A 27,695-nucleotide genomic window follows, 5' to 3' on the forward strand; every position below is an offset into this window, starting at 1 on the left:
GAGAAATTACCTTTTAAGGTCATCTGCTCCAAATCTCCAGTTCTCCCATACCTCTCTAGTCTTGCCTTCATTTCCTGGCAGGGATACTTAGAGCTTATCCTATCTCTAGGGTAATCTCTCAACCCCCATCCACCTCGTTGGTCTAGAGAGAGAAGAAAGCATGCCAGAACCCAAATCCTTGGGATGAACAGGGTCTGCTAACTGGAACAAGTGGATCTTGGTTGAACTTGTTCTGCAGACTGGAACAAGTGGATTTTGGTTGTCCTCACACATTCTTATTGCAAAAGGAAAGCCTGGTACACGATTTGCAACAAGACAACTAGACAAAACATGTCAAATGGCAAGAATTTATTCTGATAAATAAAAATTCCCAGAAGACATGAGGAAAAATTAGAACTGTATAGTTATGCCAAGTCCTGTTAAAGAAGCAGATGCCATGCACAGCTTTGATTTGCAAAGGCACAAAGCACAGCTAGGTTTGTCTTGCAGTGAACACGTAAGGACAGAAATGTATACGGGATGGGCAGTATTTGGATCCGATATTTTTTTCAGAATATATGAAAATTCTTGCTTCATATGTAATCTCAAAAGGACAGTGTCAAATGCACACATAACTTACAAGCAACATAGTATGAGGACTCGTTCACACAGAATTAATTCATGAATAATACACAAGGTTTTATCTTGCTAGCAACCCTTCTATTATTTGTGTGTGTGTATGTGTGTGTGTGTTGTTTTGTTTGTTTGTTTGTTTTGAACCTACAGGTCAGTTCCAGGCGGTATCTGAAGTAGGTATTTAGCAATGGCCCAAACTATAAATGATATAAAAAGTAATGTTTTCCTCTTTAAGACAAACAAATTATGGCTGTGAAGGTTGTTTTAAAACAAAACCTCCAACAGCAGGTAAATGTGTATAAAATGTAGAAATGGATTTAAGCCACGATACTTAGAAAAGGATTTTTGTGTACCTTAACAACACTCACTCCAAAAATCAAATGCATGCATATGTATATATGCATGGGTGCACATATGCACAGACTCAGGCACCAGGGAGAGGTGTCCAAGGCAAAGAACTTCTTCAGATTCTTACACAATTTGGGGTCAGGACTTTTTACTGATGGAGCTTCAACTCAGATTTTCCAACTGCAAGTAAAATTGCATCCACACTTTCAAGTTTATTTCTCTCTTGTTTTAGAAGGGAATAGTAACAGATCATATGACTAGTCTGTGTGCTACCATATGGCAGACCTTTAAAATATCTTACTAAAGACATATGTATTCCACTATAAAACTATCATAGTTCTAATTGTTCCCACTTTTCTTAGTAGATTTCTCTCTCTCTCTCTCTTTTTTTCTTTTTTTTTTTCTTTCCTTTTCATTTCTGCTGCTAGAAGTGAGTTAAGGAGGTATAAGAAACTTACTTTATTCATGTAGCTACAATGTCTAATAGAATGCTGATTTCCTATATGACTTCCTCAGAGGGATTGTAAAATTATCTTAACTCATTTTTCTTTGGTTTGATTTGTTTTAATCCCAAAAGCAAATCATTTTTTAAATGCATGGTAATGTAACTTGGGCATCTTTCCAGCTGACCCCATATCTGTCATGCTTTGAATGTCTATGCCCATATGTTTGTACAATATTTAGCAGAGCCCCACTATTAGGTCATATTTAGACAAGAAAGTTGTACTAGTTTAACTTGCATCAGTTTTAAAAAGGGTTAATTATACTGGTGCAAATCCCTGGGCAGGCTTCTTATCCCAATGTAGGAGTGACTTAAATTATTTGAGATTAACCTGATTCTCAACTAAGGTAATAAATAGCAAAGCTTGATCTTTGCGCACAAACTTTAATGAGAATGTAGTGTAGACGTGCAGCAATTTATGACATTTCTAAGTTACCCTTCCAACTGAGTATTCACCACAGTGGTGTTTCATAACACTGTCTAAAATATGCACATGCAGTTACACAATAACCCTGTGTTAAAGTACAGCTTGTTTCATAAGAAAAAGAACTCTTCCTATGAAATATGATACTATTTCAATTTCCTTTTCCTGATCAAACTTCAACACTTTAACGAGAGGAAATCCTTATGCTACTGGGAAGACTTTAACCAGAGCTGTTTATTCAAGACACTTGGGTTTCTGGTGATGAAGATGAGGTTCACAGCACAGCGAAAACCATGACAGTGGTTCTAGAAGGTCCTCATTTATTAGTTCTTCCTTGTTTGCAACTCACAGCAAATGCAGAGAAGACTGAACTAAGCTGCGTTGTAAATTGAAATGAATACAAACAGGTTGCCAATTATCTTCACCATTCAGGATTTGTCTGCAATAAATCACACAGGCAAGCCCAGTTTTGATAATGACAACTTTATTCAAAATTTCTGGTAGCAATAGGTCTGAAAAACTATCCATTCCTCAATAGTCTTCCTCAAAATCTGTGCAAGACTGAGCTGAAGTCCTATATCAACCTTAGATGAAACAGGATGGAACTGCAGCTGCTGGAGTGGGTTTAAGAATACTGTAAGAATGAGAACCTTTCCCACAATTAGCAGAACATAGCTAATACAGAATAGAATATAGCTGTCTCAGCTATAAGCCATTTACTCAACTGTAATCTAAAAAATATACTCAATATTACAGAATCATATTCACTGCATTTGCCTACTTTTTAACTATTTTAGTTACACATTTTAAAAGATTTCCTTTCAAAAGTTTCTGATCTCACATCACTTTCTCTAAACACTGTATTATTATCGTACATAAACTGTTAATAGCACAAAATGCCTTCTGCCAGAATGACTCCAAAAGCAACACGCAAAAAAATATATTAAGCCTCCCAGCAGCCTTGTGAAATTGAGTAGTACTACAATATCTCTGTTAGAAAAGGGAAACAGAAATACTTAAAGTTTATGATTTCCTTGCAGCCACAGGGGAAGTCTATGCTACAGCTATGGACAGGGAGTAAAGCTTAAATCTATCCCACTTAACTGAGGTATTTAAATCAGGAAGTGAGCTGCTCAGGATTTCCCTGGAGTCCATGAAGAGAAGCAGGGACTTCCACGGGATGGTTCAGATGGCTGGCTCTTCCTCTGGGCCTGCTACTGTCTCTTGACACAGAGCTGAGAGATTCCCCACAGCAAAGAAAAAACTATCTTAGTTATCTCTGGGCTTTGGCCAGAAGTTTGGGTGGGATGATCCAGGCCTAAAATACCCAGCCCTACACTTTTCCCACATGGGCCTTTTTTCCAAGGCACCCGACACTTTGAAGTAGAGACAGCTTCCAAACCACAGAAGGGAATGGGAACAATGAGTTCTCAGCACCCTTGAAATGACACACCATTGGCTTTACATCAGCTTCGTTTAGGAAAGCTCTCAGTGTTCCAAATGAGATCTCCCACTGGGCACATTGGTTGCACAGTTCTGATGACTAATAAATGTAATATTTTATTGTTACCAAAAAGTTCCTAATTACAGCAGTCATCACTGAAAATAAACACAGTCAGGTTCTACTGCACATTATGATAAAGCCTTCTGCCCAAGCACGGGAAATATTTTTTAAGTCATTTGCTACCAAATGGGGCAACATATGCCACTGGCCTTCAGTCTACTTCTCTGATTCTTCTACCTCTTAAAAAAAAAAATGTCAGATAAATTACCCCTCAGTAAAGTGACGCTTTCAGGCATTTCCATGTTTGACGTCTTGCCTCTTTCTTAGAACGTCCCGAGGACTTCAGCAGTTTCATTAAAAAACTTTTGAAATGCGGGCATATTATCAGTCATGAGACTTTTTTGGAGGTAAATAGGCAATTTTATTTTTAGACTCAGATGTGAATTTTCTCAGAGCTAGATTGTTTCAATAAATTTATTCTTGATCGTTAAGGTTAGTTTTTACATATACTTATTCATTGAGTAGTGTATACTATTTAAGTAATCCCACTAATTTGGATCCCTCCATTTGTTCTACAGCTTGTTTGTGGGAAGTTACACTTTAAATCTCATTAGGATGAGGCTTTGCTTTGGATCTGAGAATTCATTGACTTCAAGGCAAAAAGGAGCACCTAGAACAGTTAAGAGCCTCTGGGTCTAGACAAGAAATCCAGATTCAAGCTGAACCCCAGGTAGAGGGTTAGTGGCCGGTTTGGGATAATGATTTCTCAATGTTTCCTTTTAGCCATGGCTTACCTTGAAAAATTAAAGATTTAGTGGAAAGCTATTTCTTCTGTGGTCCTGTTAGTAACGTTTATACAAGATGAATAGCAGATTCCAAATCTGATGGTCTGATTTATTTGTGAAAATTAACAGGAGCTCATCGTGGATCTCTTTTGATTACACTTAACATCCAAATATTATGTAGACTTCAAGGTCACATGTTACATTACAAAATGCCCGCTTAAGCATAACTACTAATAAAATTGACATTTTTTTCTGTTTCTTGCTGTACTTTAACTGGGCAATATTGTTTTTTTAATGTGACAAAATTTTGCACTGCTCATTATGGCCACTTCCATATCTATATTAATATAGATTATCCCCATAGCTTATTATGACAGCTTTTTAGACCTTGGCCACTCTGGGACAAGCTCTACTCCAATTTATTCCATCTTCACATCAAGAGTGTCTTATATGCAATCTTCCCAACTTCAGGAAACCAAATTAAATTCCAAAGCAAAATTCAGCCACTCCACATACGTGAGCCTGCTGTGCTAGGCCCTGCTGGCAAAGACAACAGAGGAGGGCAGACTTTCAATAGAGCCACAGCACACACTGAGTGTACACCAATCTTTCCAGAAGCTGGTTTCTTCTGTGCAGTGACTGGTATCCCTCAAAAACTAATTACCTTATAGGTATTTGAAACCCAAGTGAGTGTTATTTCTGCAAAATGCAAGTCAACAGAGAGCACAGAGAGCACAGAGGGTGCCATGGACAAATAATTTCTCAAAAATATGTTAAGAATAAACTTTAAAGGAAATTATGAAAGAGATACAGACACCCCAGAAAAACTGCTCATCATTTCTTTCTTTAATGACAGAATCCAACTCTTCATTTTGTACTTCTTCCCTTATATCTGGTGACAGCATAGACACTTTGAAGGGCAAGAGAAGTGAGCTGAAGCTTCTTTATTTTGATTAAGTGTTGTAATGTCAGCAATATTTGCAGAGAGAATCAAAAAGAAATCTAAGTTTAGATACTGGTGTATCAGAATAATTGTGGTTTACTTTCAACTCAAGGTTGTATGCCTGTGTTAGCCCCTTGTAGTATATAACGATTAAGCATTTGTTTGAAATATTTATGATATTCTGTTTAGGTAAGGATCAGAAAAATGAATGAGTGGATCATGTAAAGCTCACTTTCTATGGCAATAGCAATTATTATCATTATTTTGACTAAGTATACACTTATTTTTGTATTAATTTACATTAATTAATTTTGTATTAATTTACATTATTTTGACTAAGTATGACACTCGTCTATATAGCTATAGTACATGTATACCGAGTTCATCGATACTGTAAGTTCACCAAGCTAAGAGAAAGTTCCAGAGCAAGACATGATGATAACATTTTGTGTAACTCCTCTTTGGCAATACTTAGACACTGCAATTAAATACCAAACAGTATCATGTGTGCCAGTCAGTTACTGCAAGAAAGAAAATGTGATGAACTGTTTGTTTTGATCTATTAGTATAAACATATTGCAGAAATGAAACTCAAGCTTAAACAATGGGGAAAGTTATCCGGTATTAAAATAAACAGTTCTAGGAAAATCTCTAAAAATGTTTACCGAGTCATCTTCTTCCGAGCAGTTTCTGCACAGAGCATTTTGCTGTGTCCCTGGTTTGCCAGCCAATCCCAGTTACACTGACTGCAGATATGCAAATGTTAATGGACAAGGCTAGGACTTAATTGCCTGTAATCAGCTCCCCAAGGAAGTGCACTTTTATCTAGAATCAAACTAGTAGGTCATCAAAGAAGCACTTTTGGTTTTGAGGGTGAAAGAGTCTATTTAAAAAACAAACAAAACTTATTTTGCTTCTATAAATCTGCTAGTTTAGATATACTGGAAAACCATTTAAACTTAAAATGCTATTCAGTTTATTAAACAAATTGTGCTTTCACAAACTTTTTAAATAAATACTGCAGGCTAGCATTTGTGTAAAGAAAGTAATTCACTCTGCCATACAATGCTTATGTACAATTTTAATGAAAGTTGTATATATTATATAGCATAATTATAGCATAATAGACATCGTTCTTTTCTGTAAGTCAGAATATATCTCATATTCTGAAATACAAACATTGTTTCTTATTATAACTATTCACTTCCAATCACAGACCTATAACTACTAACTATTCTTTATCTTGTTTATAGCAGGTACATTGTAAGGTACTACTTAGTATAGCACTAGTTATATCTGATATAAAAAGTTTTTTGGGGGGAAGTTAAAACAGAGTATAAAAATGAGATGCAAGATATCTACATAATGCTTAAGTGTAAATGAATACATTATGTTTCTTTTGAAAGGAAGCAAGTTATGGCTGAGATGCTTTGTAATGGCAACAACAACAAAGCATATGCAGTATTCAGAGATGCTATAATGGAGCTGCATCAGACCCATTTGTTCAGAGTGAGCCGTACTCCATCACACAGAGAAACAGGTCCTTTCATTCCAGGGCAAGCTGGTGCATGGGGGTACATGCACAAGCCTGGCTTCACATAACACCCTGGGAGCAGAGGGCTGGGGGCTGGGAGGGAAGGAGGAGGGGTGGTTTTGCCCACAGCCATTTTACAATCACTGCGAAAGAAAACAGTCCTCAAATACAAAACCATTTCACTGAGCTTCCTACCTGTTCAATCACTTCCCTCCAAAGTGTGAGAGGACTAACCCTAACTCAGGCATACACACTCCAGAGACTCATTTTTCTTCTTGTTCAGTTCACAGTGAAACAGTGATCTTAGTTCAGTCTCTAGTGGACAAACACAGAATAAGTGAAGTCTCATAAGCATGATTCAGCAGGCAATTTGTTCAAGCAAAATCATGTGCACACATAAACACAGATAACAATTTTCCTCTCTCAGTACTTGCCTCAGCCTCCCAAGGTACAGTAAAATAATTTCTTAAAAAATGTTTTCCTCTACAAAAGACGTCCCCTCATTTCCAGCCTTACATTCCCCAGACCCAGATATTAAATAATGAGGAAAGTAGTCTGAAAAAAATAAATACTTGCTTATATTTTGTTTTATAGTCACATGTTTACTGGATAGAGTCATTTCTCTCTAGAGCCAGATATGCAAAGAGCACAATTAATTTACCAAGAGATCAGCAAATTCTCTTTAAAGATTTTAGTTGGCTTAGGGGGATGGAGAGGATTGTTCATGTTTTTTAACATATTTCTATATCGTATACTGTCTGAACAAACCCAAACTTGTAATTGAGATAATTAACAATAAATATGCTAATATGAATTTTTAGCTAACCCAGGAGAATATTCATTAGCTTTTCATTGATGTTCATTCTTAGTATGAACTTGTGTTACAGTTAAATCATTTATCCATCAAATGGATGCATACAGCAATATTCTTGTGCCATCTTACATGACAAGCTGCATCACCAGTTGCTCAATATTCTAAGTTTTGCCGGGTCAAAATGTCAGAATAAGAATAGGAATATTACAAGTAATAAGACACAAAGGCGTTTATATATTTATTTTTACTTGTCAGCTATCCCAAGGCATTTTCATTACTGAGGCATGGACAATATCCTTCAGGGTATGTAATTTTACTCAAGTGAGTAATCGTGTTAGGGTGAATGGGGTTGCTCACACGAGTAAAGCTATTTAAATATTTAAGTCTTTTCTGGCCCGAATTTCATCTCATATACAAAATACTGGAAAGTTTATTAGAAAGTTGGCACAAATTCTTAAAAAGAATTGCTTCTGTTAACTTACTGCACCACCTTCCACCCCATTTTTCCCTTTCTAAGAGAGAACACACACAAATTAAAACAGGCTGTTTCAAGTCCAGTGTACTCTACACATTTTAAAAGTTTTATTGGGATGATTTAGAAGTGTGAATGCCTACATATTTTTATTTTTTTTTTCTTTCCTTCCATCAATTAACTGGGTGAAATAATCACGAGATTTACTTCTGGAGGAGCAGTGATATTTTTAACACAATGTCTATGAATGCTGATTTTTTTAAATGTACACTTTTGCTGTCAGAGTAGCAGGTATCCTGCATGACATCTGCTCTGAATCTGTGAACTGTAAGTAGAGTTTATAAGACTACTTAGTAAGTTCTGTCCTAAGAGTCTCTGGTATATTTTTGTATACACTGGCTCACAAAGCATACATGGTCTCTGGAGATAAAGCTTTAAGAAATTGCATCTTTCAGTAATGTGAAGAAAATTCTGCTCCTGACAGCAATACCACTAGAAGAGTACACTCTGGCTGTGAGATTTCTCTCCTACACAGCCATGAATGAGTTAAATCCTTATTAAACTCCTTTCTTATAGAAACTCATGAAAACTATGAACAGCATAAGCGTCACGAATAAATAAATAAATAAATAAATAAATAAATATCCATTTAGTTAGAACTGAAAAAAGAAACACTTACTTTTTGCAGCCACTGTGTATAATTTTCCATCACATGTTCCAGATGCTGCAGTTTCTGGGAAGAGAAATCCTGTTCCACGTGAGGAGCATCTCTCTGAAGAGCATTTGTGTTGTACTGGTCTGTCGTGCTTTCACGACAGTTCCCGTCCTGTTCTGGCAGAATGAAAGTATAGGTGCACTGCCCATGCTGAATCCGGTTAAATCTTCTCCCACTTGCTTCTGGACCCCGACGCTGAGTATTACAGCCTATGTGAGCAAGAAGTGCTGCCAGGAAAGCAAAGGAAAGGAAAACTGACATGTTACTATTACTTTCCTTTCCTACTCTTAGAAAAACTTTTTCTTCCTTTCTTTATTTTTTTTTTCTTAATTTCCCTTAAAGTCTCTGGAAAACGGAGTGGAGAAGCGCACTTTAATAATCAAGCTTGGATAAATAGTTGTTTCTTTTTTCAAAAATTTCACTATGAGAATAGTTTCCTTAGTTAAAATTGGGAATATTTATTGCATAGTAGTTAAGATTTATTGTTTCCTCTCTGTTACAGTCCAGCATGTAGCCTGCTTTAGTCAGCTGCATATGCATATCCCAGTCTCTTTCCCCTACACTATCTGCAGCAGAACTGCTATTTTCTCTCAGACTTCAGTGAGTTTTATTAAGGTTGCACATTCAAGCCAAGCTGGAAGCAAGCAGCCTTTCACAAGATGACTTGACAGGAATGCGTGTATGAGTGCGCCCCTATGCTAAGGATGGCTGATGGCTCAGTGCAGAGGGATCGTCTTACAAACTGGCTGGATGCATGACCTCAATCATGCATGGCGTTCCAGCCCCTATTGCATACAACTGCTAAGGGCTTTTGACGAATTTACATAAGTTTAATAAGTAAGGCAGTCCACCTTAATACACTTCATATGTTCACACTGACCTATTAAAATGTAGATAAAGTGTAGAAGTTTGTTGTAATCCCTCTGTAAATATACAAAGCACTGAAATTAAAAATACTTTCAGTTCTGTGCTGCTCAGTATCCATTAAAGAATTCTAAGTCAGGAGCATGACACTTATGGGAAAAAAGTTACTTTTAACCCTCACATACTTTAGCTGCATTTTAAAGACAATTGTGTTTCTTTAGCAGAATTTACAGAGAGCATTATACGGGATAGAATGAAATTAAGGCTACCAAGTAGTAATGGGATATGGCACTTCAGAAGGATTATAATTTTCTGTATTTTGCTTCAGAAATAAAGTAACTAATTATTAAACATCGAGTTATGGAGGGTGAGCTATTCCAGATTGTCTGCTGTACTCCTATGTAATTATCACATGCAAAACACTTTTACTGACTTGAAAGTCTGAAAGTCTGTATAGGTTCTGCAGGGATCCCTCATGATATGTAGAAACTTAGAAAATTTCTCAGGGGCAACTTCCTCAAAAAAGATAGTTTCTTAAACAGTTACCACAATCTCATATAAAAATTATGTCCCTGGTGTTTTCTATAGCCAAATCCAGAATGCACAGATTAGAAACAGAAACAGAATATTCCTAAACTTCAGAGACATTTGGATCTGTGTTTCATTCTAGTATTTGCTATTGCTATATAAATATCAACCAACACCTGTGCAGGACACTTTTCATAATTTTTCTGATGAAAGTAGAAAATAGGAATAACATAACTAAAAAAAAAAAAAAAAAGAAAAAAAAAGAGAGAGAGAGAAAGAAAAAAAAATGTTTTTTTACCTGTAAGGAAACCTACCTGTTACTAAGCGCAAGCACCTTCAGTGCTTATTCAGTTGTCACCTTTATCACAACTCCAAATTCATTCTGAAGTAACTGCCTGGAATATTTAACCAGGCATCTGTCCTGCTCCTGAGAAAGCTATTCCTACTCAAACCTGGGGGTGGAAGCTTTTCATCTCGCATCTGGAAAGAAAGCACTGCATTTGAACCAATAAGAAATATCTCCTATAATAATGTAGAGACATTAAAATGTCTTAGCTTGCCTTAAAATGTCTGTGATCCCAATAGAGGGAAAGAAAAAAAAAAAAAAAACAGGAAAGAATAAAAAGCAAAGGTCAAAACACCAATGCTACTGTAGGTTTTAACATAACCAGAATATCCTTCCATCTTTGAACTGTTCAGCCCACCTTTGTGCTTTTTCTGCCTCTGAAAACCAAATTTGCATACCTTGCTTTCTTGCTTTCACACAGCATTTCTCACATTTCTCCAGACCTAGTTCTGCTGTGGCTTATTACACTTTTTGTGCAATTATTTTGAAATGTAATCGTGAGATATTTGCTCATGTAAGATCAGAGAGCTTTAGTCAGGCAGAAAACTGTAGGATCATACATGAAGATGAAGGGTTAGCATAAATACAGTTATTCCCTATAAGAAACAGCAAAAATACCAGACTACAAATGTGGTAACAATGCATGCATTTTTAAAAGTGAAAAGAGGACTTTATGGAAGGGCCTCAAAGCAGATAAAAGGGAAATAGCAAAGGTGGGTGTACAAAAGGTTTCCTAGATTTTAGTTCACATTTTAAAATGCTACTACTTACATAAGTGCCACATTCACTTTCTGCAGGGTATTTGGGAAACAGACTTATTCACATGAAAACATGGGAAAGTCAGATTGTAAACATACACCTGCCATTTTCCTGGTGAGAAAAGCTCTCAGAACAGGAGCACTTTAGTGCTACTGCATAGCCCCATCCTACTGGCTTGAGGCAATGTTTTCTTCCCATTCTGTCTCCTCTCCTGAGGGCCAGCACCCACAAGGACTTTCAAGAAGTACGTAGGTATCAAGCATCTCTAGCATTTTCTCTTTTGTCTCCTGATTAGTTTCCTGCCCCAGCACCTGCCTCTTATAACCAGATTCAGTCTCAGCCCCAGGCCTCACATTGATGGATCACAGGGGACATGAGGCAGAGCTATGCAGAAGCTGGAGACTCTCTGATCACTACACTGCACAAAAATACTCCTTACTAGAGAAAGACAAGACCCCTCACTAAATTATGATCACATCTGTGTTCTGGAGTAGTGCATCTGAGACATCTTCTGACCGAAGGGGAGGCAGAGAATAGGACTCGTGAGTCGTGCCAGGATGCACATGAATCTTTGCAAGGACTCAGAGTGATGGCTGAAATGGCAGCATCTCTGTTGGCTACAGTGAAACTCTGCAAGCTCTGGGGCTGCTCTTGTTGGTACCAGAGCCTGAGCTAGCCACTGGGGTCCCTAGATGCACAGATACAGAGGCTCCCAGTCCTGTGAAAAGGGGAGCACCATGGTCAGCTTGCTGCTCCATCAAATATAGCAACATCAAACGACTTTTTGGGGAGGGACTTTTTATCAGGGAATGTAGTGATAGAACAAGAAATAATGTCTTTAAACTAAAAGAGGGTAGGTTTAGAATAAATGTTAGGGAGAAATTCTTTATTTTGAGGGTGGTGAGGCACCAGAACAGGTTGCCCAGAGAAGCTGTGGATGCCCCATCCCTGGAAGCGTTGAAGGCTAGGTTGGATGGGGCTTTAAGCAACCTGGTCTAGTGGTAGGCGTCCCTGCCCATGGCATGGGCATTGGAATTAGGTGATATTTAAGGTCTTTTTCAACCCAAACCATCCTATGAATCTATGATTCTATGACTTTTTAGACAAGAATATTGAATCAGCCAGGTGAAGTTCAGTTTACACTCCTCCCTGACACGTTCATGGTCCCATGCATGCACAGTAAAAATACAAGAATAAAAGCGCAGTAATATATACAGGAAAAAAAAATCTTATTTCCAGGTCTACAGACACTTAATTCCAAAGTGTAATTTTCTAAGAAACTCCATTTTACTTAAGGAAAATGGGGTTCAGAAATAAGAAGAGTTGTTACTTTCTGTTCTGTTCTGTTCTATCCTATCCTATTCTAATTAAATTCCCTATTCCTACTGAGGTATTTACCTTTTTCTTTCCAAAACCAAAACATAATGAAAACAACAGTAATCTGTCTTGCCGCAAGAGTTTCAATGGTGTGTTGTCTTCTACCTCAAGTGATAAGTAAAAAGCTTATTATCACAGTCCCACATGATCTGTGTGACCTGTCCCAGATTTTTAAAACCTGAAAAATTCCATGAAGTGAGGAAAAAAAAACATTCTCACAATTAAGTCAAAGTCACTGTAGGTATTTCTTCATGATGTTTCATTATGTAGTATAGATATAATACAAGTGGTTTGTCCAGAATTGCACAGAAAATCAGTGACTCAGCCAGAAACAGTATAGGAACATGGATATGTTTACTTTATTTTCCTAAGACCACTTCCTCCAATACAATGACTAGCTTTGTATTTCCTGAACTCTTCTTTTTGTATAACAGGGAAGGGATGGATCCAGAGGCTTCCTTCCCAGACCATGCAAAGTCTCATACACATTGTTTATTTAGCAGCTATATAAAATTATAATATTGTAATCAATATTACAAGGCAAAAGAAATAGAAATTCAACAACCAGATAAAGGTTACATTCACATGATATCAGTTCCCATCTATCTAACATTAAAATGATTTAATGTTTTTTTGTCACAGAATCATATGCACACTCAAAGTTCAGATACAAATACTAGGAAACCAAAATCTGTTTCTGTTTCTTCACATTTCTGATGCAATACATGTTATTGCTGCAGATGAGTTACAATAAAGTTGCATCATTGACACTGTAACTGGAATTACTCCAACTCCACTTCCTCAGTGTATAAGAGAAGTCACTGCAGAATGGCCCCTAACAGGTATAAGTAGCAGGCTTTTATTTCTACATAAACCATGGCTATATAGTAGGACACATTTATGCGTGTGTGGTTTTTTTTGTTTGTTTGTTTTTTCTCACTAGAGTGCATTCCAAAGAACCTCATTCTACATATATAAAATCAAATGAATAAACTAGAATCTTAAGTCCCATACGTTTAACTGGTTACCTACTAATGTAACTCCAGTAACTTCAGTGGAGTTGGTCCCAATTTACCATTGTGTTGAGACCAGAACAGGACATACAAGATTTGCTTCTCTTCTCTCATGCCTGTACAGAACTGGCATGGTATTGAGAGCAGCTGATGGGGAAGGCCATGCAATAACATTTTCTCCTGCTACCTGTATGGTTTCTTTTCATGCTCTCCTGGGAACAAGCTAGTAGTCATCTCAGATAAATCGACCCTCAGGACTGAAGTTTGTATATTTACATGTGCATACCGAAGGTATGATCCCATGTAGTGCAGCCTGCCAGACCCTTCCATCAAAGCAGTACAGTAATGGGTGCTGAGTCACACTGCAGCCCACAATTTTATTTCTCCTAGGATTTGATTTCACACCTGGGCACAAGTAAACAGCTGGGAAGATTAACAGCATGCCAAAAAACATCAGCTCTTAAAAGAACCTGGTGGTTTACCACAAAAACATCTGGACTACTGGTTATGCCCTACGACCTGTCTGAATTTTGTCTCACACAGAGGCTGTGAGGCTTCTCAGGGCAAAAGCTTTATTGGACTCTTTCCAAATCTGATGGCAGTGAAGAGACCTCGGTGTTTCCTGAAAACTTATTTTCATGCTGTTGGAAACATGGGAAAAACAAGTTCCTATATTTGTAACAAATCTTTGAGCTTACACATGTAAAGTAAAAGCATGTAGACTAATTCAGATAAATTCATTGTCATTCACTGAGGGGGATGAAGAAATGCCCCCAGAATCCTCTAGTTATCGGTCTTGGATAAATTCAATCATTATTTTTTACATTTTCATCCTACTTCAGGCATTTTCAAAAACCAACTTCCAGCCCTATCAAGCAGGAGCGATTCACATTAACTGAAGACACTGGAGATGGCATTGCTGTTTAAAAATAATAAAAACAGATGATAAAATAATAAGAACAGATGAAAATACATAAAACAACTGTGGAGAAGGTCAACACCAGTGACCTTCCACTGTAAATCCTAGGGGAAAAAAAAAAAAAAATTGTCAGCTTTAGATGAAAGATATTTCATATGACTACAAGTCTTTTAGCCCTATCATGTGTATTTGTGTTTTCACGTACTTGTGCACGTTTGTGCCCACATAACATGAGAGTAAATAAAGTGCTTGCGCCACAGACAGGGGAAACTGGAGGTTCAGGCTTTAGTTTTCACATACAGTTAAACACTGGGTAAGACTCCCAAACAAAAACACTTCTGTTGCAAATTAAATTGAAAACACAATTATTTGGAAATGATTTACCAACAGTATTGTTTGGTTGAACAGTTTTGCTATTCAGTGGACTATTCCCAGGTTTTATTCTTCACCAGGGAAAAGTGCAGGAGAGAAACAGCAACCCATTGGTGCATTACCTTCAGTTTCTGAATTAATTTATTTTGTAGCCCCAAGTGCTGTGCAATGTGTATATCTGTTCTTGAGGCCACAAAGGCAGGAACCATGATTGCATGATTGCTTGGGAAAGGAAAAATTACAATCCCGCAGTCAAATGTAAATGCAGAAAGTCATCCTGAAAACTGACAAAAAAACAAATATCTAGCAACAAACTGGTTTCTTCAGACTCTGTAGGGTAGCAACTTAAGATATCTCTTTAGGGGTTAATTGCTACAAAGCTACAGCCTTACTACCTAATGGAATCCAAAATCCAGATTCAGGTGCTCTAAATCCCTCTTTATGAGAAACTTTGGATTGATAATGGTTAGAGACACAGAAGTCAACTTGTTGATAGCAGAATCCTTTATGTCCATAGGGATAACAAGAGATATACAGATCATTCCTAAGCAACGTGGTCCAGAGGGCTTGGTTTTTCTGTCCCCATCAGAAAGTCTTTTCTTCATAGGCTCCTCTGTAGCTTAACTCTTAGCTTAGCTCAGACTCTCCTTTCTTTTGATCAGATATATTCAAAGCAAGGCATGAATGAGCCTTCTTATTTCTTCTGTTGGTTCAAACTTGTTACGTACATTCTTCATCAACCTGAATGACACACTTAAAAACCAACTGTGAAAGTCAATTTTAGCTGCTTTTTGAACTAATTAAAATTTAGAATGTAAAATATTCTCTTTCATTTTCTCCACACAGGAAAGAACATGAATCCAGGCCAGTTCTCAACATTTATGTCTTTCAAGAACACAAGTATCTGGCTAAATTATATGTGACAAGAATATAACTTTTATAAGGTGACTGGTACAGTCCTATTTCCATAGAGGTAGGTATTTTGTTCTAATTAAGATTGATTTTGCTAGCAAACTTTTTTTTTTTTTTCTTCCACAGAGTAGAGTTAGCTAAAATAATTCTCATAAAATAAACTTTATCGGATATAATGTTGTGGTAGAGACTAAGAACGTAATCTTTTCCTCTTGTGTTTCTGATCAGCAATCTACCTTTTGAAAAATACTTGTAAATCAAAAAGACTGGAAAAAATGGCCAGGAAAAGCTGTAATTTACACATCAATGTATAAGGAAGAAAAAAGCTACATAGAATGCACTGATTCTCCATTTTACATGCTTTTGTAAGGAATCCAGCATTATTGCTCTTTTACAGCAAACACAAAACACCTGCTTTCAGTCAAAAGGATGAAACCTATCCTTTAACTGTTACAAGTTAATAGTTATGTGGGTGAAATACCTAGCTTTTGATTTAACTCTAAATTGGTAAAATGTGGGATTAAGGGCTAGAATAGCTGCTTTTATTTGAGCTCATCATCAAAATCACAGCTTAATTGCTTTAGATGCCTGTTAAAAGGAAAATGTAACAAAGGCAAGGATGTATTTGAAATGTATTTTATCCCAAATGCAAAATGAGAGCCCTAAAAGGGAGTAACTTCAATATTGCAGCTTTTCGGAATCCTCATCCTCTCTGCATTATTCCTGAATGGACTCCATGAATATTCTCAACATACATCCAGCTGAGCTTGACTCATTGGCCAGAGCTTGACTTTAGGAGGAGCAGGAGCAGACATCATTAATGGTATTGCAACAGTCCAGTCTTCTGTCATTTGGGATCCCTTTCCTGGAACTTGTTCTGGATGGGTAAGATACAGTTGTTTTTGACATTGACCAATACAAAGAGTTATAAGTAGGCAACCTAGCCTGGAAGACACAGAATCCCCAGCTGAATGGAAACACTTTAACAAAATGCAGTACGTAGAACAAAACAAAACAAGAAAAACTGGCACAGTCTTCTAGGACATAGGGAAAGACAACACAAAATTATATTTTAATTCATACTGAGGGAAAAATAAGCTTACCATGACTGGGTGAATATATGAGAGGCCTGATGGAGCCCAGCTTTTGAAAAAAAAAAAAAAAAAGTAAAATTCTTACTTGTTTTCTCTGAGTGTCTGATGAGCCATATTTTATAAATATATCTATGTACATATATAACTACATGTATTTTCAGGAATTAAGTCAAATACTCGAATACTAACTGTATAATTCAATAGCAAGACTTGCATATTGGACTTCAGTGTACCTTAAATCTCACAGTCTCTGGGAATGAGGCAGCTTCCATATACACAGTCTATTTGTTAATTCATTCCCAGCAGCTCATAGATAGGTTCTGGGTTACAGACATAGTGGAGAAAAAGGCAGGAATCAGCCACCATGGATTTGAGGTATCAGAGGTAAGTAAACAGTAGTGTAGACATTGACAGGGAGAGGCATAGAGAGACAGTCTGGAATTAAGAATTACAACTATTTCTTATTTAAGAAGGTTGTTATAAATAAAACATCTCTTATATTTTTATAGTGTATTTTGCACCCTGCACCTATTATTTATTTTTGAAAACAGCTTCTGGTTTCACATTCCATGGGTACAAAGGTTGGGTTTGACTTTCTGTGCTTCATTCTGTCAGTGTCCCCTAATACCACAATTTGTGGTTAACTAATTAGAAACCTCAACCAACTAGTCAAAACTATTTTAAGAGGCCAATAAGATTCTTCCGAATAGTACATGTCACTTTTAATTAGGAAACAAAAATTCAGACAACACAAATAAATAGCAGTGAGGCAAGAGGCTAGCCATGGTTCATGAGCAGAATTCCTTGGAACTGCAGCAGCAGGGCACACCAGCTGAGCTGCACAGAATAGCCTCGCTCCACCCACGTGTCACCCTTCTCAGCTCAAGTACTGGATGCACTCACCCTATACTTAGACAGTAAGTTCTCATAATTTATATAGGGAGAAATGTTTATCACCAGTTTGTCCTGATTAATTAGCCTTCTAGAAACAAGCCATTAATAGTAGTCACAGATAGTATTTTCCAACAGAGTTGAAAATAGAGTTAGGAGACTGCATCCTGGGGACGGCAACATGCTCACTGGCTGCAGCACTGGGATTTACATTCCACTCAGAAATTCCCTCTGGCCTATTTGTACAACCTGTTCTGGCACCCTGAGAAAGATGCCAAAAGAGGTTTAGAAATGTCACTTGAGTGGAGCTGCGGTCACTGGTAGATTATGGTTCCCTGCAGAGAGCGGGCATAGGCACACTGTATGAGATAGGCACCTATAACAGGTGGCCAGAATATAGATCTCAGGCTTCTAGTCACACTGAAGATTTCAAAATGTCTAATCATCAAGCAGTAAAAAATGAGATAATTAATGGGGTTACAAACATCTTTGTTTTCTTCTAATGTCAGTGGTATTGCAAATACTGCACTGACTGAATTCAAACAATGTTTACAAATATAATGAGTTTTGCATCTGATTCTTCAGCCACTCTTGTGCACACAGTACAGTGTAAGACCTGTGGCACCCCAGGAACACTTCTTGCAAGCATGGTGCTGTATTCCATGGAGCATGACTACTGAAATATGAGCAACAGGGCCTGGACTGTGTCCTGAGGAGCACGTGTGCTCAAGCACTGGGTCATTGAAGAACTGGTAGCCTGAGAGCTTATTTTCCCAATGTGAATAGAACAGAAAATGGTCCAAAGTACAATGTTTAAAAATAAACTTTTTCTTTTCTGTGTACTGTGGTTACTGCACATCTCACATATGTTAACCCACGGTACACAAATGACCCAGTGCTCCTAGTAGTGTGTAACTCAAAGACGAACTCCTAATTCACTTTAATCATCATAAACCCATCAGCACACTAGTAGACATTTAACTACTGTATGCCAATAAAAATGTTGTTTAAACTGTTAACTGCCAGTTTAAAGCAGCAATTAATCCCTGGGATCAACACCTTCGAAACTACTGCCATGGGGCATAGATAAATATTAACCTTGGCTCCTAGGGCAAGTGGGGGACTCATGACCTGGCAAGAGATCACAACCGGTAGTTTTAAGTTTTATCTCTTCCTCTGCCATTGATACACTGTATAATTCATAGGAAAAATGTTAAAAGAAATGGGTCTGGCATTTTGAAAATTAAAGACCAAGCATAAGAAAGGTTGGGCTTACATTTGTTAAGTGTTTAACATCCTGCTTTGCAGGACTCCAGATATCTTTGTAAGTTCTCAGTGCTCTTGGACAAAAAGTCATATAATGGATGACAAATTTGCATACAAAAATTATGTAATCTGCACTTTCTATAAAAAAACTTAACCTGTCCTCTGTTTCTTGCCTGTCTGCTTTAACACCTAAAACTTCGTAATTCTCAACACTGTTCTCACTAAGTGAGCTGGCCACACACAGCTGAGAGTTGATCACCACTCTGTTTTTGGTATCCTCAGTGCAATCTTCTAAATCAGAAAGCAGAGATGCAAGTATTTTCTAACTGCAACTCTCTCTGCATCTTCCCTGTTCAATAATTAAACCTCATCCTTTGCATCAGGCAAGGGTAATCTCAGAGTAATGATGAAGTCTAGGAGGGACATGACCTGTGGAAATGCAGATGCTAAAAGAATGAGTCCCTGTCCTGCCAGGGGACTGTGCTCAACAGACACCCACTGAGCAGTTATCAGCCATGTTTGTCTAGTAGGACCCAGAGCAAGAGATAAGCTTGTGGCACCAACTTTACTCAAGCTGTAAGCATCAGAACAGGGGAGCAGGAGACAGAAAAAACACAGTTTTAAACAGAAAGCAAGAGACTAGACAGGTCTGTATCCAAGTATCACTGTTAGTAAAGTACTTTACATCTCTTGTATAAGGTTCAATATAAAATTCATATGTTTGTACAGTGTCATGTATTCAGTCAGTGATTTGCAGTCACTTATAAACACTGTTATTGTAATTTATAAAAAGTACCATCTGGCCAATAATATTTTTAATAGAAAAATGTTATTTTAAAACAAGTGGCAAAATGAGCACAACCTTAACTATCAAAATCCTAAGTACAGCTTTGAAGATGAAATCCAGATCCAAGCAGGCCAGGCTCTGTGGAGTTTTGTTGCATGATATAATCTTGCTCCTTCAATTCAGCAGTGCATTAAAGGAATATCCTGTACTTGGCTTGTTCATGTCCCCTAGCTGCACACACATCCACGTTCAAAGTACCATGAACTCAGGTTCCCTTCACCCACATGACACTACTTATGTAAGTGAGTCCATACTACGTGACTGGAATATATATATAATATTTATTTATTTATTTAGTATCAGGATTGGGAACCCCCCAAAAAACAAACAACAGTAATATGACAAGACCAAACATAGATGACCCTTCAGGGAAGAAGTGCAGAGAGCAGTGCCTGCTTTCTCCACCCCTAGTCAGTCTACTTCTATAAGTTCTCTATTGCTCATTTTGATAAATATGGAACCATCACTTTAAACAGGCAATAGGCAATAAGCAGGCATAAACTCACAGTTCCTAAAACACACAAATGCAAATCAAGACTGTGCTTTGAATGCACTCTCTCCTGCAGGCATCAGAGGGTGGCAGGCTTTGTAGAGCACAGTAGAAGCAGGCAGAAAGGTCTGCAGGGACTGAGCAATGCTGGGGAATTTGTAACATCATTAATATGTTGCCATCATTTTGTTGTTCCTGTGCTTTTTGAACCAAATTACACATACTGTTTATGTTTTATCGGGGCCTGTCAATGTGTGAGGTAAGAGGTGCTGCTCGTTCCACACTGTGCTGTGCATGAGAGGAAAAAATAGTAACACCATTTCAGGATTTCAGCAGTACTAGATCAAAGCAAGACAGTGAATTAAAATTTCTGTAGCAGGCACTATCAACAATTTATCTATGAAAAACACCATGTTATCATGCTGTTTTCACAGTGTCTTTTTTTTTTTTTTTTTCCCAAAGGCAAAGGAAGACTCCTGAACATTTGAATGGGAACATGAGTAACACAGAGCAGAAGTGAGATGGAAAGCTCCAAAACAAGGCAGTCACCATGTTAATAAAATGTGAAGGAAATAGAACATCAATGTAGTTACAGTTTTCTATTAAATTATTTCTTATGATTTTCCCATTCTCTTTGCTTCCTCTTCACCTTTAATGTTCAAATTTCTTTTCCACAGCCTTTCTCAATGCATCCTTTTACCATATCACTCACCTTTCACTCCACCAGAATTGGGTCCCACCAAATTCATTACTGTTCAAAAGTTCAGAACCTCAGAACACAGGTGGAACTGTTTGTTCTCACCTGGGGTCATAATTGTGAAGACAGGAAGCTGAATTTGAGACATACTGATGGAAAACAAATCTTCAAATTGAGAAGCCCCTGCTCTAGAGACTTTTTGTATGCTCAAAGGGAGGATTTGTTTGGGGAATTTGTTTGTGTATTAGGAGAGAGCAGAATACTAACAAGGATGAGTAACAGCATTAGAAGAACAGAGAAAAGTCGTTTCATTGTTCTTTTTAAGGTGTGACACGCCTGCAGGAAGCCAGGCAATCCATTCTGCTTATGCACTATTATGCCTTAATGAAAACCATGGATTCTATGATTCTATGACTGAATAGTCATCTGTCCACCAGTATCCCTCACTGTCTCACTCATTCAAGTTCTCAACATCCTAACAATGTTAGTCCAACATGATTCTTGTTGATTCATGAAAAAATGACAAACAGTGACTATCATGGTATTACCAAAATTGACAGTGAATCATTCACAGAGAGCATCTCCTCTCCCTACCTTCCTCTAAGTACACCATTGATTGATTGACATGTTCAAGATCAACCTTGGCTACATCATTCCTTAACATCCAGTATCATAGGTTTTATCCCCAGTACATCTTTAGAGAGTCCAGACAAAGGGAAAACAACTAACCTAGCAAAAGGAGGTGACCTGTCAAATGAGGCTGGTTGGTAAGGCTATACCGATGAGAAAAGTCACCGGCAGTACCATCAATCACTGAAAAGAATTTAAACATTTCTTCTTATCCTCCTGGATTTCTCTTTTGCACTACAAACTGATGACCATGCAATTCTGATGTCTTGCTTGACAAGTGGCAGAAGCCTCTAACTTCAGAAAATGCAACTAACATAATGTAAGTTGTTTTAGAGAAGAATGCATCCTGTTAGAAAAGACAGAAAATTACATCTCTACTGCTAGGTTTATTCCTTTATGGACTCTTACAAAGAAGTAATTCTTCCTCTAATGTTTTTTATAATCTGTTTTCAATTACTACATGATTGATCCATTCAGCTGGCAATATCAAGAAAAGACATCAGCTGGCATCATTGTTCCATCAGAGATTAGACAAAAAAAAAAAAAAGATCAGCTGAACTCAGTAGGAAGACAGGTCAGTACTGATGGGAAGAGTTCAGCTGCACAGTACGTTCTCCTTTATTGACATGTAAAAGACTCAATTCAGACTGTAATCCCCATAATTTACAGAAAGATGACATATGGCATCCAGACATCTAGTCATCTGCTCTTAGTCATTTCTCAGCCAAGCCATAGTGATACAGGGTACTTGAGCAGGAAGTTTGAAACTCAGTCTATACAAAATGCTGCAGTATGCCTTAGCAACACAGGCTGTTGCAAGCAATCAACAAAATTTTCCTTTGCACACTGCCAGAACTTCACACCAAGCTCAAGGTCTTGGTCCATTTGACCAGTGTGTTTCAAGAACTTTGCCCAAATATCTAACTGATCTTCTAAATCTCATGGCAGATAAATGTCCTCCAGCACAAGAGAGCTCAATGGAATAAAGGTCATCTTTTCAGAGGAAGATCTTGTTTGTTCGCTTGCTTTAGTTCTGTCACAGACTTTGGGTGTAAATAACCTTCACAAACTTATCATGCCAGATGGAAGACACATTTCTTTGCCAAATATTTAAGCAAGGTAAATGCATGCATGTGCTTTTGCTGTTTTGTTTTTAAATCTGCCCTTTTATCTAAAGCCCTCTAGAAATGCTTCTTATACTTGCCAAAAACAGGAGATAGGATTATTTTGATTCCTCAGTCTAGACAGTACTCTGATGGCATTGTGATGAGCACTCCATTAGAAAGGAGAAATAAACAAATAAGAAAAAGAAAATAAAACCAGGCTAGAGTTTTGTGAAAGGCTTGTAAATCAGCAGTTATGACCAGCCAATCTGGTTTTGTATAGATATTCTGCAGCTCAAATGACTTGTATCACTTTAAAAATAGTCCCTGAAAAAGAAATCCCCAGGTAAGCTGCAAAGAACCGTGTTTGTGTGCGTGAGTGTAGTGTCAGAGAGGTGAAAGCGGAGGTCAGGAAGCTAGTGGGAAGCTGGAAGAGATCAATTGCTAAATCTCCCACTGGTGGGAGATTTGTAAGTGGAGAAGAGGGTAATAGGATATACGCTGCATGTGTGCTATCAGTACACCTTTGTGCAGATTAATCACATAAAGCAACTCCAATCAAAATTGAATCACTCCCACCCTTCTTTGTCAAAAAGTTATCAAAAACTATTAATAACTTTCATATGGAAAGCAGAATCATTGTGGACTTGAATGATGAGAAAGGGAAGATGGGAGCTGAAGTAAGAATATGAAGCCTATAGGTAGATGGGTCTAGAAAAAAAAGAATTTGTATGCTCTCTGTAGCATACAGGTCTACTTTAGTACTTGCCTAGACAATAAAAAAGAAGATTTGAGCTAAATTGATTATGGTGGGAAAATCATTACCTGAATGTACATAAAAAGAGAAATACACTAAGAAAACACTGCAGTCCATTGTTTATCACTTCATCACTTGCATGCTACTGCTCCACATTTAGGGACTGGTCTGATTTAACAAGAGTGATTTTGCTGTGGTAGTAACAAAAGAAAGGGACAAGAATCATCTAAGACTATGTCTTTACCCACTATACAGATCCTGCTGTTAATTTAAAAAAGAAAACAAACAAACAAAAAAAAATACAAAATTAAGCAAGTTACTCATTCACTACCTTTCACATTTGTGTAAGATTTCAGTGATGCAGTGGATGCACACTTATGCTTTCATCTAGAAAAAGTAGGTCAAAATTATCTCCACTTGAGAATATTCACACATGTAGGAGGGGGTACAGCAAAAATAAATAAATAAATAAATAAATAAATAGTTGGGAGAGATTGAGTTCTCCTGCACTTATCAGTACAGGCCTTTTGAACACATTTCAAAATTTAAGAAGTCCCAGTCACAGCAATGCAGCAAAGATCAGATTGTCAGAAGTAAGCCTGATCACGACACCGGTGTCATTAGGATCACCATTATCTTGTTGTTTTATCTGAAATAGGTTTCTTTGAAATGTAGGAAAATATATATATATATATTATTTTTTTTTTCTGGATGTATTTTGGCCCCCCCAAAGTTTTTTTTTTTTTCTTTTTTTTTTTCTTGCTTTTCTCTGAGAAATATCTTTAGAGATATTAGAAGTACAACAAGCAAAGCTTCATATTCTGCTTGGAATTTCTCTTTCCAGTCGGGTGGGCGGCTTCTACCGCCGATTAGCTGCCGACACGCTGCCGGAGGCTGTTTTTCGTTCCCTGCTGTACTGCAGCTTCTGGGCCGGCGGTGTCGCTGCGCCCGGCGAGCCGTGACCTCCCTCTGCTGGCCTCGCCGCGGCACCGCGCCTCCGGAGAGCTAGAATTAAAGGGAAGAAACTACCTGCTCCTCCCTTCGCAAGGACTGGGCACACAGCTGGCTACAGCAAAAAAAAAAAAAAAAAAAGAAAGAAAAAAAAAAGAAAAAAGAAATAGCTACAGGAAAAAAAAAAAGTGGAAAAACTGCATCGAGTGAAAAGAAAGCCCCATTTAAAACAAAAGTAGGCAATTAAAATGAAGATTTTAATGTTATGTGTAATCCATCTGCTCATAGTTGGGGTAAACATTTCCTCTGTAAACATCCATACCGGCTGCTGGCATAGAGGTCAGATGGCAACAGAGATGCTGTCCAGTGACTATCCCTCTCTCCATAAAGTGCAATCCTGAGTTCCATGAAGCAGGGATGTCAGCATAAAGTTCTGAATATCAGCAGGTATCGTGGGTAGCTCACTAGTAAAACTAAGTCTTTTTTTAAATCTTTTTCCTTTTGTATTTTTATTCCTTTTTTTTTTTTCCTCCCCTGCATCATTTCTCTAATTTTCTCTCCTTGCCTAAACAAAGTTTAAAAAGGGATACAGATTTATATTCAGGTTACCACTGTAACCAACATGTTGGCTGCCAGCTCATCAGCATTTCTGCCCTGCTATATGTAATTGCCATCTTAGAAATACCATTGCTTGAGCTTTTAATTATGAAATTCTATAACAGGAAGGTTTCCCACTTTGAGATTAGTTATTTTTATACTACTGCTTGTTTCATTATCAAAAGTATTTCAGTTACTGTTCTGTCCACAGAACATAGCAGAAAAAAAGTTCATAGCAGAAAAATGTCTGAAAAAACATGATCATTATAACAGAATTTGATTTCACCATAATGTTCATAAATGAAAATAAAATTAAGCTTTCCATGAAGTCTAAGCAATGTCATATTTCTGGCATTAGTGCAAGCAGTTATTTTAACAACGCCCTGTACAAATGTTATACATACTTCACAGTAGGAGTGAAATCTTGGAATAATTAATGTTAATGATGTTTTTCTTATGGAACCAAGCTTTTACCTCCAAATACTTACACTAATTTTTCAGCAACTCTCTGGCTACAGAGGCTTGCAACACTCGCTAATGCAGCCTTGGTAAGAGGATCTGGCTTGGACCCAAGCCTCAAGCTCTTATCAGACCAACTCAACTTCTTGTTTCAGGCAGCTGTAAACAATTGATATTATCACTGAAAACTTTAAGAACTCTGTTATAAATAATATTATCTGTCCTTGGAGAAATGTCATTCTCCCCTTTACACATAGCACTGACCTATATATAATATTAACCTATATGTAAAGGGCATTAGTATTTTAGTGTACTCAAAACTCAGAGCCAATATTACTTCTATGTGTAACAAATGCATGAATTTGTCTCCTTAGAGAAAGGAAGATTTCAGGCTTTAGCTCTGCTTTGCTCTGTGCCTACAAAGGCCACGAGGAAAGAGATAGTGGGTGTGGGATGTTTGAAATCAAGAATGCCCTAATTTGTTGAATGAACCAATTCCTTCAGACTGCCTTAAAGTGGCTGAAATACAAGAGAACTATTAGCCTTCTGTAGATTTTAGAAATACAGCCTTTGTGAATATTTGTACAGGATTCAGCTGTGACTTCTTCAGCCTTACAGATTCCATAAATATGCAAAAATCCTTTAATTGCAATTACTTTTATATCACATGAAAAAAACAATAAAAATAGTCATTGAGAGCATAAGCAGAAATAGGATCATCTACTTTAAAATACTTATGATTTAATATATTTATCATTATATTTTCTAAGTTATCTGGCAGCTTAGAAACTTACTGAAATGCCTGAGTAAGCAACAGTGCTAGTGCCATTGTAAATTTGTACAGACAAAAAAGTCAGACTCAAGACAAACTAGAAAGGAAGTGCTTGGCTGAAGGTTATGATTATGCATCAATCTATGGCAATGTTTATTATGCAAAGCATTCCAAGTACCAAAATAGCTAAACTGCAATTAGTTTAGTGGATCAGGACCTATGACCCATGCGAAGTCTACTTATCATTTCTTACAGTGAAGAAATATAATTACCAAAGATACTTTTATTCATCATTTTTCAATCAAAAATTAAACAATCCAGCCTGTCGCTCAGTACTAGACAGTATAAGTCTTTTGGCTTCTGAAAAAAAAAAAAAAAAAGCTTACTACTTCTGCCATTTATCCTATGTTCCATATATTCTCTATTTTAGTTATATGCAATATTACTAATGAGCAATTGTAAATGCTTTCCCATCCATTTTACTTCTGAAAACATTTACTACTTTCTCACCACTCACCATCTCAGTACTTTAGCAAAACCCAGAGTTTTTTCCTTTCCTAGTAAGAAAGAGGAGTAAAAGGACTGCATTTTAGCTATAAAGCCAGACATAAGTGATTTCAAGGTTCTAGCAGTAATTTAGAAAAGCAAGACGACAATTTGCTAGCAGAAAGGAGAGGCACTTCTCAGGAGGCTTAAATCCCTGCTCATCTCTTTTTAATACTACTTAGTTTAATATGCAAGTTTGGGGATCAGAGTTGTATCAACAAGTAAAGGGTACATACATTAAAAACACAATGCTTTGAAATACCTCAAACTATGCTAAGAAAACATTGGTTTACCATAATGAGAACAGACAGTTTAATGAGGTTTGAAACTTTAAAAATTGTACAGCAACTGCAATAAATGCAGAAAGAGTACAAAGAGTACTACCGAGTTTACTACACTGTTGATAAGTGCTCTCCTGACACTTAGTTCGGTGCATTTACTCTACATTAGTGACCAAGTCACTCTGTGCAGAAAATCTGAAAAGCAGGAAAAGGAGATAATTATAATTAAAGATTCTGCAGTGTGTTTCTGCATGAAAAAAATCTATTTTAAAAGTTTAAGAAATAATGAAAGCTTAAAAAAAACCCAAACCCTACGAAACTAAGAAATAAAAATGAAAACAAGACAAGTAATTATTAATAAAATGCTTTTTCAATTCTATATAATTTTAAATGGTGATTTGAATCCTCAGCATTACCACATTTGTATTATGTCAGATAACTCTATTATATGTGCTAATACAAAAATGGATTCACCTGGGATGCTGTGTGTGCAGAACGCAGCTGTCCCAATAAGAGAAATTATAGAGTCTTTAAAAATGTCTCTATCTCATTAGCTGTAAGCCTTGCA

The 27,695-nt window shown here is 37.2% G+C and overlaps 1 protein-coding gene across 4 annotated transcripts in view; it reads right to left on the reverse strand.

The window, feature by feature from the left end:
- The window catches only part of ANGPT1 (angiopoietin 1), a 210,174-nt gene that overhangs the window by 172,786 nt on the left and 9,693 nt on the right, over window positions 1–27,695 (reverse strand). Inside the window, exons 3-5 of one of the 4 annotated variants that reach the window (XM_080579477.1) lie at window positions 16,850–16,889; window positions 10,363–10,528; window positions 8,621–8,883 (exon numbers count right to left, since the gene is read on the reverse strand). In XM_080579477.1, coding sequence (XP_080435603.1) covers window positions 8,621–8,650 — 30 coding nt within the window. In that variant the 5' untranslated portion in view covers window positions 8,651–8,883; window positions 10,363–10,528; window positions 16,850–16,889. Of the gene's footprint in view, window positions 1–8,620; window positions 9,367–10,362; window positions 10,529–11,165; window positions 11,454–16,849; window positions 16,890–27,695 lie in introns of those variants that run through there. The other 3 variants (XM_080579478.1, XM_080579476.1, XM_080579475.1) reach the window with 3 other exon arrangements.

This window comes from Anser brachyrhynchus, assembly GCF_964034855.1.
Source record: "Anser brachyrhynchus genome assembly, chromosome: 2".
NCBI lineage: Eukaryota > Metazoa > Chordata > Aves > Anseriformes > Anatidae > Anser > Anser brachyrhynchus.